The sequence below is a fragment of the Sus scrofa genome, chromosome X (genome assembly GCF_054392235.1).
Source record: "Sus scrofa isolate SSC_HxYL_T2T_F1_AM1 chromosome X, Sscrofa_HxYL_maternal_Yorkshire_Landrace_v2.0, whole genome shotgun sequence".
Classification (NCBI taxonomy): Eukaryota; Metazoa; Chordata; class Mammalia; order Artiodactyla; family Suidae; genus Sus; species Sus scrofa.
The window spans coordinates 40,415,275-40,429,750 of NC_139401.1; the positions used below are offsets into that span (position 1 = coordinate 40,415,275).

A 14,476-nucleotide genomic window follows, 5' to 3' on the forward strand; every position below is an offset into this window, starting at 1 on the left:
TGTTCTTTTGTTTTTTTCAATAGGCAGGGAAGCATGAAGCCATTGTGAAGAATGTACATGATCTGCTGGCAAAGTTGGCATGGGATTTTTCTCCTGAGCAACTTGATCATCTTTTTGATTGCTTTAAGGTAATTGTTAACATAGTATAGTAATCTAATTTCATTTTTAATAGAATTAATTCATTGGATCTGTGAGTAGCCCTTAGCTAACATATACTTAAATAGAAATCATTAAACAATTTCTGGTGTAAAGTAATTGACCATTGTTTTGTTTTCCAGTGAGAATTTGATGTTCATTTTTATATTAATAGCCCTCATAAATGAGGTTTTTGTTTTTGTTTTTTTTTTAACTCAGGTTGTCAGTTGGATTCCTTTCCCCTAGCAGTTTGTGTTTTTATTATAAGTGTAAGTGAACTGTAGGACTGCAAGGAAGGAAGATTTTTTGCAGTGAAAAATAGTGAACAGCAAGAATTACCAGTACCTTGGTAGTCTGGGGTGGTATGTACAGGCAAATTGGAAATGTAATGCATGAAGTTAATGGAAATGTGATTGATAAGGTAGCGTAAGAGCTCCTACCCTCTATCTGCATTGGTGCCATTATACACTTTATTGTTTTTCTTAATGGCCGCTCTCAGGGCAAATGGAACTTCCTGGGCCAGGGATTGAATCTGAGCTGCAGCTGTGGCAACACCAGATCCTTTAATCCACTGTGCTGGGTCAAGGATTGAACCTGCTCCCCATCAGCTACCTGACCCATTACAGTTGGATCCTTAACACACTGCCCCACAGCGGGAACTCCTATCATGTATTTTTTAAGGCCGTGCTGTCAGTGGTCTTTCTAGTTTTCTAGCTTTCTAGTTAATAGTGCTCTTTCTAGTTACTAGTATTGGATTTGTAAACGCCAAATGATTGGTGAATTTGTAGATTAAGAACACAAGACCTTATGGCAGTGTTTACAAAGAGGCCTTCTATTAACAAGTGGCATTAAATCACAAAGATACAAATAACAGTTATGCTGACTGCTGGTGGGAACATAAATTCCTGCAACCACTTAGGAAGATGGTTTGAAGTCTCTGGAAAAGTTTAAAATTCTCATGACTCATCAGTTTGACTTTTGAGTATATACTCTAGAGAAACTCGTGCTTATATACACCAGCGTACATATTCAACATTTGTAGGAGGATTATTTGTAATAGCAAAAATTTGCTATGTAGGATGGATAAATAAATTGTACAGTGTTCATATAACGGTACACTCACAACAGGAGCAAATTTGAGCAATTCTACCACAAGGGTGAGTCTAATAAACAGATTGAAGAAAGAAATGAAGTCGCACAAGAATTCAGATACCATGATTGCATCAGCATAAACTTTAGAAATAGATCCAGCTAGCTTCTGGAGTGATGCTTACCATGTGTTATTTTTGACCTCAGTAATAGTTACATAGGTATTTACATTGTGTACTGTAATGTGTGTATTTGTATCTTTCTTGATGTATATTTCAAAGTAGAAGAAAAAATACTAATTACTGGCTTCCACCCATGGCCAGTTAACTCTTGAGTTGCTCGGTATGGGGCCTGGGAGTCTGTATTTTAAGCAAGATTCTCAGATGAATCTACATTAAAGTTGTAAATCACGGGGTTCCTATCGTGGCGCAGCAGAAATGAATCCGACTAGGAGCTGTGAGGTTGAGGGTTCGATCCCTGGCCTCACTGAGTGGGTTAAGGATCAGGTGTTGCTGTGGCTGTGGCATAGACTGGCAGCTGCAGCTCCGATTAGACCCCTAGCCTGGGAACCTCCATATGCTGCAGATGCAGCCCTAAAAAGACAAAAGACCAAAAAAAAAAAAGAGTTGTAAATCACTACCTTTGGGAAAATTAAAGTACATCAAAGGCAGCTGAGGAAATAATAGAATCAGTTATGGTGGGTACTCTAAAGTTAATTGCCATTCATTTTTAATCTTGAGATGACTTATGAAATGATGATAGATGACCAGTCAAGACCATGATAGGAGGAGGAAAGAGGTTGATTGTTATTACCTTCCCTGGACCCTCTTCTAGGGGTGGTCTAAATAGAGTAATAGTAATAGTCTAAATGTAAAAATAATTCCGTTATCTATGCTTCCCCCCCCCCCCCCCGCCACCTTGGCTTCATAGAAGTTAATCAAGCACTTAAGTTACTTGGTAACAAGCACTATATTTTGACGTGTTGGTGATACTAGCGTTCTTATGGAGTATGTCTCAAAACGTTCTACTAAAGATGACTCAGAGGATATAGTGGTGCCACAGCTGCAGCTCAAAGGAAGCATGAAGTCCAGGTCACTTTGTAGTTCCTCACAAAATGTAACTGTGACCAAATGATTTCAAAACGTTTTGTTTTTGTTTTGTTTGTTTGTTTTTGCTTTTTGGGACCACACTCACAGCATATGGAGGTTCCCATGCTAGGGGTTGAATCAGGGCTACAGCTGCCGGCCTACGCCACAGCCACAGCCGTGCAGGATCCAAGCCACGTCTGCGACCTACACCACAGCTCACAGCAACGCTGGATCATTAACCCACTGAGTGAAGCCAGGGATCAAACCTGCAACCTCATGGTTCCTAGTTGGATTTGTTTCCACTGCGCCATGATGGGAACTCCAGAACTTGTTGATTAGACTTTACTTATGTCCTTGCCTGGTCTAGTTTTTAAATGTTTGAGTTCTTAGTAAATCTTCATTCTTCAAAAGTGGTTATACCAATTTACAGTCCCATCGAGATTTTCCTGTGCTTGCCAGCACTTGTTTTTGTCAGAATATGCTTTTTTTTTTTGGTCTTTTGTCTTTTTAGGGCTTCACCCATGGCATATGAAGGTTCCCAAGCCAGGGTCTAATCGGAGCTATAGCTGCCTGCCTGCGCCACAGCCACAGCAATGCAGATCCAAGCCACATCTGCGACCTACAACCCAGCTCATGGCAATGTCGGATCCTTAACCCACTGAGCAAGGCCAGGGATCAAACCCGCATCCTCATGGTTGTAATAGTCAGGTTCATTAACCACTGAGCCACGACAAGAACTCCAGAATACACAATTTTTGATAGTCTGCTTGGTTTGAAATGTTACCTCATTGTGATATTGATTGTTATGTCCTTGATCACTAATGAGGTTGAACATCTTTTCATATGTTTCTATTCACCTTTTGTGTGTGTGTGTGTGTGAAAAGCCTATTCGAGTCTTTTGCCTACTTTTCCCCTATTGGATTGTTTGTATTTTTTCTTATTGATTCGTAGGAATTCTTGACATAGTATGAATGCTAGTGCTTATCAATTCAAATGTTGCAAATTGCGGTTGTCTTATGGTGGGTTAAGGATCTTATGGTGGCTTTGGATAAACAAATGTTCTAATTGCTTTCACCTTTTCGTATGTAATGATTTTAGTATATATGTCTTAGAGATGAGTACATGAAGAAAAAATTCACAATATTGTTGTCATACCTGAAAAATAATGATTTAATATTTTCAAATAATGTTAAAATTTCCAGTTGTCTCAGATTATACTTTATTTTTGAACTTAGGATCCATAGTTTTTCGATCACATATGTCTTTTAAGTCTATGTCAGTTTACAGTTTCTTCCTTTGTCTTCCTTTGTATTTATTTATTTATTTATTTATTTACTTATTTATTTACTTACTTGCTTGCTTTTTAGGGCTGCACCAGGAGCATATGGATGTTCCCAGGCTAGGCGTCGAATCGGAGCTAGAGCTGCCAGCCTACACCACAGCCACAGCAACACAGGATCAGAGCTGCGTTTGTGACCTACACCACAGCTCACGGCAATGCCAGATCCTTAATCCACTGAGCCAGGTCAGGGATCAAACCTACAACCTCATGGATCCTAGTCGAATTGTTTCTGTTGTGCCTGTTTTTATTTTTTGAAGAAACTGGATTGATTATTGCTTTGCTGTATATCAATAGTATGCTACTAAAACTGATTTATTGTTGTTCTTTTACTGGAATACATCATTGCTGATGATGTACTCTTCCTTGGGCTTTAAAATGTTCTGGGTCTGAGAGCAATTAGAAGGCACAAATGGGAGACTGAATCTAAGGCAGTAGCTTTCAACAGGAGGCTGTTCTGCCCGCTAGAGACACTTGGCAATATCTGGAGATATTTTTGGTTGTCACAGCTGAAAGGAGGAGATGCTACTGGCTTCTAGTGGGGGTAGAGGTCAGGGATGCTGTTAAACATCCTACAGTGCAGGTGATAATCCCCTCACAACAAAGAATTTTCCAGTCCACAATATTGATAGTGCCAAGATGGAGAGACCCTGATCTACAGTACTTAACTCTAAATAGAGATCCCTCCCACCCCCGCCCCAGTGTTTAAATTTGCCCTATCTTAAATTCTTTGTTCAGCGATGTTGCTTTCCTGACGAATAGAGTTTATCCAGTAATTTTAAGCAATGACCGTATCATTTAAAAATTTTTTTCTAGGCCAGTTGGACAAATGCAAGTAAAAAGCAGCGAGAAAAGCTACTTGAGCTGATACGTCGTCTTGCAGAAGATGATAAAGATGGTGTGATGGCACACAAAGTGTTGAACCTGCTGTGGAATCTGGCCCATAGTGATGATGTGCCTGTAGACATCATGGACCTGGCTCTCAGTGCCCACATAAAAATACTAGATTATAGTTGCTCCCAGGTAAGGGTGTGCCGCCTTGGACATTTTTTGTGACCCTTCTCCTTCACAATGAGGTTGGCTTAGATATAGAATAGTTCCAGTTTTTTCTGATAGTACTTTCAAAGTGATCTTACTTCATGTAAGTCAGCCTTTCTCTTAGGTCCCTGTCTAAGCTTTTGTGTATCATCTAAAAGCATTTTAGGAGTTATTTTTTGTGGCACAGTGGGTTAAGAATCCAATGTTGTTAGTGGAGCAGCTCGGGTGGCTGCTGTGGCATGGGTTCCATCCCCGGCCTGGGAACTTCCACAAGCCACAGACGCAGCCAACAAAGAACACAAACAAAAGCATTTTAGTCTTCTTGGTAGAAAGACAGTATAAACAAAACAGGTTATATAGCAGTGATACGTGTCACGTGTATGGTACTAAAATACTAGTTTCAAACAGATTGTAAGATATTGAAGCTGGAGTTCCCTGGTGGCCTAGCAGGTTAAGGATCATGCATTGTCACTGCAGTGGTTCAGGTCGCTGCTGTGGCATGGGTTCCATCTCTGGCCTGGAAATTTTGGCATGCCGTGGGCATGGCCAAAATGAAAACTTTTTTTTTTTTTTTTTTTTTTTTTTTTGCCGTTTCTTGGGCCACTCCCACGGCATATGGAGGTTCCTAGGCTAGGGGTCGAATTGGAGCTGTATCCACCGGCCTACGCCAGAGCCACAGCAGCACGGGACCTGAGCTGCTTCTGCAACCTACACCACAGCTCATGGCAACGCTGGATCCTTAACCCACTGAACAAGGCCAGGGATCGAACCCACAACCTCATGGTTCCTAGTCGGATTCGTTAACCACTGAGCCACGACGGGAAGTCCATGAAAACTTTTTTAAAAAGATAATTAAAGCCGATTATGGATTTTAGAGCTGTAAGAGAAGTTGGGTTTCTTTGTGTATAGGGAAGTTAAGAAAAGTTAATAGAATTTCCTAGCTGGTAAAACATTTAGTGCGTTTCTAATGAACAAATCCCACAACTTCTGCACATTCTAACTTGTAGCATGTGTATCTTTTAATTCCTGGTAAAATGAATATTGCTGAATAACTAATTTCCTACTTACTAAAACTGTTGCTTTGATGAACTGAAATTTAAATAAGAACTAATAAGCTCAAGTGGGTGTTTTTAACTATGCTTACTTGTGACAGTTCATTAAGTATTTGGTTATATTAAATAATGATAACCTTAAGTTGAAATTATTTGATCAGAGACATAAACACAAAATGAAAATAATCTGAGTTGAACATCGTTAGGTACACAAACTTGTTATTTCTGATTACTGTTGACTTAAGGAGTAAAGTAAATAAAGTTTGAGAAGTAAAATACATTTGAAATAATTGTGATTTTATAACATCAATTTTAACTGCTTATACCTTTTTCTGTCCCTTTCTCTCCGTGTGTGTATATGGATATATCCTTATTTTGAATCTTGGTGATTTTTTTTTTTCTTAGTTGCTGTATCATTATTTTCTTTCTGAACTTTCAGTGTTTTTACTATGCTAAAAAGAAACCCATACAGAGTAACAATTGGAGTTACATGTTGTTGCTGGATTTTTTAATAAGGTAGAATCTCTTAAAATACTGGATAATGCTAAATCCCCATCTTCTGGCAACTTTTAAAATAAAACTTTATGTTAGTGTGCCTTATACTTTTGTGTAGATATATTTGAATCTATATCATGTTGAGTTTTTATAATGGTATTTTACTTTTGAGTTTTGGGAGAATACATGAAATAAAAACATACTTAAAGCAGTTTTTATTGTTAAACTCTTTACCACAATCACAACACAATGCTTATGATGCCAATCTTACAAGAAAAGCTCTATTTTATAGTTCTCAAACTACCTTGAAGGTGGAATTCCCCCAAGTATTGATCTATATAAAACATTGAAATTGTATTTTAAGGACCGTGACACGCAGAAGATACAGTGGATAGATCGCTTTATAGAAGAACTTCGTACGAATGACAAATGGGTAATTCCCGCACTGAAACAAATTAGAGAAATTTGTAGTTTGTTTGGTGAAGCACCTCAAAATTTGAGGTAAGACTTTTAACAGAAAATTTCAGTATTTCAGTTTATTTTAGTGAAAAGAAATGGCATCACTTAATAAAAGCAAATTTTGAAAAAGAAAATTAGAGTGGGGTGACAGGAGGCTTAGGCACAGATTAATTTCAAATAAAAGATTTTCTTTATCATATACACCTCTTTGATTTTATTGATGAGGAATTAAGACACAGTTTAGTGAGAAGTATCAGAATCAGAATGATAATATTGCCTTCAGGTTCTTGGTTCAAAATTAACCTATTTCCAACAAGTATGCCAGAGAATTTTAATGACATGTGTTGTATCTATTAATTTCATTCCTCATTTCATTTATTTATTTTATTTTATTTATGTCTTTTGTCTTTTTAGGGCCACACCCATGGCATATGGAGGTTCCCAGGCTAGGGGTCTAATCGGAGCTGTAGCCGCCGGCCTACACTACAGCCACAGCAACTCAGGATCTGAGCTGAATCTGTGACCTACACCACAGCTCACGGCAGCCCCAGATCCTCAACCCACTGATTGAACCCGCAACCTCATGGTTCCTCGTCGGATTCGTTCCCTCTGTGCCACGACAGGAACCTCTCTCATTTAATCTTATTCTTCCTGGTTTGTTTCCGTTTTGTCCAGTGTCTGCCCTTAATCCCATATTATATATTTCTTTTAGACATTTTTCCATAATTAGTTCATTTGGAAATATGTTTTATTAACTTTGAAATGTCATACTACAGAAGTTTATGTTTGGCCTACTATACACAATGCCTTTTAGTCTTTCTCAAATGAATTCATTTGTCTGTTGCAGACAGACACAGTAGTTCTCATACTCCCCCAAGGAACGGTGGCTTGATCTTGATTAGAGTAGTAAGGGTAGGAGAGTTTGGTTTCAGTTCGGGTGGAAAAATAGATTGGGAAGGAACTAGAGAGAGTCCTTCTTGGTGATACCTATGGACAAACTTAGCTACAAACCAAGTGTGCCAGAATGCCTTGAATGGCTAATGAATAAAATTTTAATGAAAGCACTTTGATTAAATTCTTAACTACAGTTACAGCATAGGCTTTGTGCTGCTCATGTTACAAGAAATGTTTTCTATTTGATAGTCCTGGAAATAATAAAACTTACAAGTGCTTTGATGCTACTTAAAGTATAAGAGAGGACGTCAGTCATTGATCTTTTTCATGTTGTGAAATTGGAGAATATTAATGCATACTTTGTAAAATAATAATGGAATTAATGTATTTATTTTTATTTTTCTTGTCTTTTTAGGGCTGTTCCGTGGCATATGGAAGTTCCCAGGCTAGGAGTCAAATGGGAGCTGTGGCTCTTGGCCAGATCTGAGCTATGTCTCCACATACACCACAGCTCACGGCAATGCCAGATCCTTAACCCACTGAGCAAGGCCAGGGATCAAACCTATGTCCTCATGGATACTAGTTGGACTTGTTACTGCTGACCCACAGTGGGAACTCCTAATGTCTTACTTTTGAGGCATTATTTCTTTTACATAACTTGATATTCTCATTAAAGTAAATAAATGGCCAAAAGTTAATTCTATTATGAAGGAAACCATTTGAAGTTTTTTAATTAGTAGCTAAGAATTTAGATTGTATAAGCTCTTTTGATTACAACAGAGTTTAATTGCCTAATTATATTGTTAAGTTCTTCTCGTTTCAGTCAAACTCAGCGAAGTCCCCATGTGTTTTATCGCCATGACTTAATCAATCAACTTCAGCACAATCATGCCCTAGTTACTTTGGTAGCAGAAAACCTTGCAACTTATATGGAAAGCATGAGACTGTATGCTAGAGGTATGTATTGTAAGCTAATAGGAACTATGGGAAATAACAGCAATTTCCCTTCCCAGCATTTTTTTTCAATTAGTTATGTTAGAAATGACAACAAATGTATTTTTAAAGATGCAAGATGGTTGGTTTTATAAATCGTGTTTCTTTATGAGCTTATGATTCACCTTTATTCCAAATCCTACATACCTTGAACTCCAGGCCAGCTTTTCAAGGCTCTTAGTACGTGCCTTTCCCACTCTCCTTGTTAAATTGATTTCTTTTTCTTCCCTGCCTGGGAGCTCTGCCTGCCTGTACTACAGTTGGTACCTTCCTAGGTATGCACTTGACTCATTTTCAGCCTTTGTTTCCTTACTACCACCACCTTATCTTTTCAAGAAAACTTTTGTTTAAGTCCATTCTTGCAAATAGTTCTTTTATAATCCTAAATCTATGTTTTATAAGTTCTTTAGTTTTGATGAATTAAAAGTTTTGAAGAATAGAGATCTGAGGCTAGTAGAATTCACGTGTTTACATTTGTTTTCAAAGCGTGAATTTGTTGTAACATATTAGGATAAAGATCTCCGTGATGTCAACAGTTTTTAAGTGCCTGCCATATGTGAAGCTCTGTTGCAGTGTGCTTTTGCCCTCTGACAATTGTGTCTGAGTCTGTGTGCTGGAGTACAAATGGGTTCTTAGTACATACTCTTCTGTCTTGTGCCAAGTTCATAGGCCCCTTCCCAAAACTGTCTTGTAGGCTCAAGCTTGTTCCCATAGCCATAGAAAGAAGACTTTATATTACCAGAGAGATAGAATTAAACATGGTTGCTGAACTACCACTCACTTAAACATGTTACAGTAGGGTCTGCAGAAGCCTATATATGTGTGTTAAAATGAGAGCATTTCTAAAACTCATTATTATTTGAAGAGTTAGAGTGGACTCTTGGCATCGTTGAATAAATCCCAACCAAGGTGCTTGTAAATCAGAAGGGTTTGCTTAACACTTACGGGTACACAATACATTACCATATAAATTTCATATAAACATAATTGAAAAATTAAGTAGCTCTCAGATACCTGTAGTGTTTTTGTTGACCCTGTTCTTCCATTTACCACTGTGGGCCAGCTGAGTCCTCCTAGGCACTAGATTGCAGAGCTAGATAAGCAGTCTAAGCATCAGGCAGCTAGGCACCAGGCAATGATTTATTTTATCATTTCAGTCCCAAGTGCCTTCTGAGTGGCATGATAAAATAATCAGGGCAGTATAAGCATGCAGCCATAAAATTTGTTCTGTACCAAATGCAAACAAAATCTGAGAGAAGTGTAAGATATTTGCACGTAAGAACTCCCAAGCATCTGGGCTTGGTTTTAATGTGTGACGCAGATTCTTTGTTATGATGTCACCTCTTACTGGTAACAGAGCCCTAACAGATGCCAGTGCAGGCCTTCCCCCAAAATGGAGCCTTAATATAAATTAGATGTTCTGCATTGCTAATTTTCACTTCATTTGCATGTGGTATTTCATTTAATTTCATTGTCAGAGGTTGAGAACCCTGCTGTTGAAGGCTGTCAGGAGATGATACAGTTTATCCTCGCTAGAGTTTTCTGCTCCATTGTAGTAAAAATTCTGCATGAGTCCTTGCTTCATCTCAACTTCATGGTCACAAGAACGTCTTCAGTCTACAGTTTCCCCTTCTTACATTATCTGTATCTTCACAAAGTAAGAGATGTGAATCTATGTGGTCAGATTGCCTAGATTTGAAACATGACCCAACATATTAGGTGTTTGACCTTGAACAAGTTGTTTATCCTAGAATAATGCCTGGCATATAGTAAGCCCTGGAATTTTTGCTGCTATTGGTATGTTCCCCTGATTTTATTTTATCTTGAGAGGGAGGCAAAGGTGAAAAAATAGCTTTATTGCTTTGCCAGGAAAAGGAGGGTCACAGCAGGCTGATGCCTCAAAGATTGTGCCCCCCCTTAGGAGAGATTGGGAGGTGGTTTTATAGTTGGGGGACTGAAAAATAGGACTGCAGATAAGGATCAGGGCAGAGGCAAGCTTGCATTGTTTTCAAAGCTGGTATTCAGTGGTCTGGCGGTCTTCCTTCCAATGTCTGAACTTACTGAGGTTCAGGTTCTTTATGCCTCCGCCCAGAAGGAATTCAGTGAGAGAAAAAGTGATAGGCAAGAAATAGATTTATTAAGATAGGACATTTGTGAGAGATGCAAGCAGGCTGGCAGAGAACCTCTGCTGCTCCCCTGATTTTACTGACACCATACCTTCTGTTTGTCCTAACTAACTTTGATACCTTTTTCTCCTTGATTATACTGCTCTTCTGATTATTAGTGATCAGCCTCCAGATACTTACACATCTTTAAAGCTAGTAAAATTTTCCTATTAAAACAAACTTTTCACAGCATTTAAATAACCAGCTTCCAAACTTGGAATTCTAAAATAAATTATGTTTTAGCCTCTGTATGATAGAAGTGTTGCATGGATTCCATTAGGTATGAGACACTATTCAGCAGAATAACATCAGGCTTCCAGTGTATTGGTATTCTCAATTTCTGATAAGTATTTCAATAATATTAAGTATTGAATGTTTTATAAATTGAATGCCCATGTTTTATCTCTACTAGTATCTTCAGCTTGGGAAGGGGGATGTTGGCATTTCCTCAGTAGTATGGTCAGCTGATTCTCTTATTTTAACATTTAGATAAAGTAATGAACTTGATAAAATTTTCTTCAGTATTTACTCATATACCTTTATTATTAGTGCCTTCAAGCACTGGTGCTTATTACCAAATCATTCTTTAAAAGTTTTTCATACACATAAAACAAAGTATAAAACCATCTTTCAGGAGTTCCCATTGTGTCTCAGTGGTGATGAACCTAACCAGTATCCATGAAGATGCAGGTTCAATCTGGCCTCACTCAGTAGGTTAAGGATCTGGTGTTGTCATGAGCTGCAGTGTAGGCCCCAGATGTGGCTCAGATCTGGCATTACTGTGGCTGTGGTGTAGGCTGGCAGCTGTAGCTCCGGTTTGACACCTAGCCTGGGAACTTCCGTATGCCTCAGTGCAGCCCTAAGAAGAAACAAAACAAAACAAAATCCACCATCTTTCAGGTTTGTTTTTTTGTTTTTTTTTTAAATGATTTTTATTTTTTCCATTATAGCTGGTTTACAGTGTTCTGTCAATTTTCTACTGTATAGCGAAGTGACCCAGTCACACGTACATACATACTGTTTTGTACATATCATGCTCCATCATATGTGACTAGATATAGTTCCCAGTGCTATACTGCAGGATCTCATTGCTTATCCATTCCCAAGGCAATAGTTTGCATCTATTAACCCCAGACTCCCACTCCATCCCACTCCTTTCCCCTCCCTCTCCCCCTCGGCAACCACAAGTCTGTTCTCCAAGTCCATGATTCTTTTCTATGGAAAGGTTCATTTGTGCCAAATATTAGATTCCAGATATAAGTGATATCACATGGTATTTGTCTTTCTCTTTCTGACTTACTTCACTCAGGATGAGAGTCTCTGGTTCCATCCATGTTGCCGCAAATGCTATTATTTTGTTCTTTTTTATGGCTGAGTAGTATTCCATTGTGTATATATACCACCTCTTCCGAATCCAATCATCTGTCGATGGACATTCAGGTTGTTTCCATGCCTTGGCTACTGTGAATAGTGCTGCAATGAACATGCAGGTGCATGTGTGTTTTTCAAGGAAAGTTTTGTCTGGATATATGCCAAAGAGTGGGACTGCTGGGTCTTTTGGTAGTTCTATGTATAGTTTTCTGAGGTACCTCCATACTGTTTTCCATAGTGGTTGTACCAATTTACATTGCCACCAACAGTGCAGGAGGGTTCCCTTTTCTCCACACCCTCCCCAGCATTTGTTATTTGTGGACTTCTTAATAATGGCCATTCTGACTGGTGTGAGGTGGTATCTCATGGTAGTTTTGATTTGCATTCCTCTTAATAATCAGTGATGTTGAGCATTTTTTCTTGTGCTCATTGGCCATCTGTTTATCCTCTTTGGAGAAATATCTATTCAGGTCTTTTGCCCATTTTTCCATTGGGTTGTTGGCTTTTTGGCTATTGAGTTGTATAAGATGTTTGTATATTTTATAGATGAAGCCCTTGTCAGTTGCATGGTTTGAAACTATTTTCTCCCACTCCGTGAGTTGTCTTTTTGGTTTTTTTGTTTGTTTGTTTTTTGTTTTTGTTTGTTTTGTTATGGTTTCCTTTGCTGTGCAAAAAAAAAAAAGCTTGTCAGTTCAGTTAGGTCCCATTGGTTTATTTTTGCTTTTGTTTCTATTGCCTTGGGAGACTGACCTGAGAAAACAGTTGTAAGGTTGATGTCAGACAATGTTTTGCCTATTTTCTCTTCTAGGAGCTTGAGTCTTTTCTAAGTCTTTAAGCCATTTTGAGTTTATTTTTGTGCATGGTGTGACATCTTTCAGTTTTTACTTAAGTTTTACCTCATTGGTAGGTTAGTCTTTGTACTGACTTTAGAACACATATCAAAGTTTTATTTACCATTTTTCCTGGTTTCTAGGTAGAGTTGGAGTATTTGTCTTTATTGTAGATCACATTTTTGCGTTCTAAGGACCACCACTTTCAATTACCTCTTCTAGAACTTTACATCCAGCAAGCACTTGGCAGTTTTTTGGAATATTTTTCTCCATAAAAGATCTCTTCATGGGTGTCATTCACCAACAGTGCTGTGTATGTATGCAAATCTTGGGCCAGACTTTCTTAGTAGCTCTGCTTCATCCTCGTACATTAGCCATGAAATCTTGTTATATCTGTGTGGGTTCTTTGTGATTTTTAAAAAATTATCTAGTATTATCCATTTGATGTACAATTCATAGCTCTCTGGAATAATGGCTATTTCCAGACCTCATGCAGGGAACATACATTATCCTGGAACATCTTATTCCAGAAAGTAAGAAAGTACTTTAAAAATTGTGTTGACATGTCTAAAAAACACAGGAGTTGTCTCTTGCTGGCAAGAACTAGTTCAAAATAATGAAAATAACTAAGCCCATTAAATAAAATACAAACCCTTTGGTATATAGTGAGAAAAAGGAAAATACTAACTTGTAAACATAGAGCATACAAAGGAAGGAACCACAAGTGAGGATCTGTAGCATTCGAACCACAACTCACTCCTTCTCCCCACAGCTGCCAGTCTAGGGTGCTGGTTCCACCACAGGAAGGACAAGGCATTTCTTCATCTTTTCCTAGCCCTGTGTTGCAGTGGCTCTGTTCTAGGCAGTCATGGTGGAGAGGACTGAGACTCCATGATCCCTCTCAGTGCCTGCTCATAGGGCAGAATCTTTACTCCAAGTCTGGCAGGTTGAGAATACTGGAGCCCTGAATTCTCCCACCACAGCTTGCTCATAAAGTGGAAGTTCTACACTAGGAGGACAAACTGAGAAAATCAGAGGCTGCCACCCTGCCATACCAGCACTGCTCATAGAGCGAGGGTATCATTCTGGGAGAAGTTGGCCTGCTCTGTGTGACTGGCTCTTATACAGTGGCACAGAAATTCTGCCCAGGGGGAAAGTTGAGATGTGAGGACCAAGAACTCAGCCCTTAGGCATGAAAGGACTAACTTTATTTGGATCAGAGCATGCCAATCATAAGGGCATTTTAACAAAACCAGTGGAAATTTTGGTGAAGAGTGATTTAGGAGGGTACTTGGAGATCCATGTACTCTCATATCAACAGGCAAAACAGCAAAGCAACCAAATGTTTAACCGGGAGATCTGGATAAAGAGATAGCCAAGACGAGCTTTCTTGGCGTCACAGTCAATCCTGAGGAGATCAGGAATGCTGTGCACATTTGTTACGTTGTATCCACTAAGAAGCAATCAAAGCTAGAAGTGAATAAAGTTGAAAACATTGCCCAGTCCACATAGAGATCCATCTCAAAGG

At 38.7% G+C, this 14,476-nt stretch overlaps 1 protein-coding gene across 15 annotated transcripts in view; it reads left to right on the forward strand.

Annotated features, from left to right (window-relative positions):
* USP9X (ubiquitin specific peptidase 9 X-linked) overlaps positions 1 to 14,476 on the forward strand; it is a 149,106-nt gene that overhangs the window by 74,411 nt on the left and 60,219 nt on the right. For 8 of the 15 annotated variants that reach the window (XM_085007689.1, XM_085007695.1, XM_085007687.1 and 5 more), the window contains 4 exons: positions 24 to 128; positions 4,468 to 4,674; positions 6,601 to 6,737; positions 8,413 to 8,546. In XM_085007689.1, coding sequence (XP_084863815.1) covers positions 24 to 128; positions 4,468 to 4,674; positions 6,601 to 6,737; positions 8,413 to 8,546 — 583 coding nt within the window. Of the gene's footprint in view, positions 1 to 23; positions 129 to 4,467; positions 4,675 to 6,600; positions 6,738 to 8,397; positions 8,547 to 14,476 lie in introns of all 15 variants that reach the window. The other 7 variants (XM_021080148.2, XM_085007692.1, XM_085007690.1 and 4 more) reach the window with 1 other exon arrangement.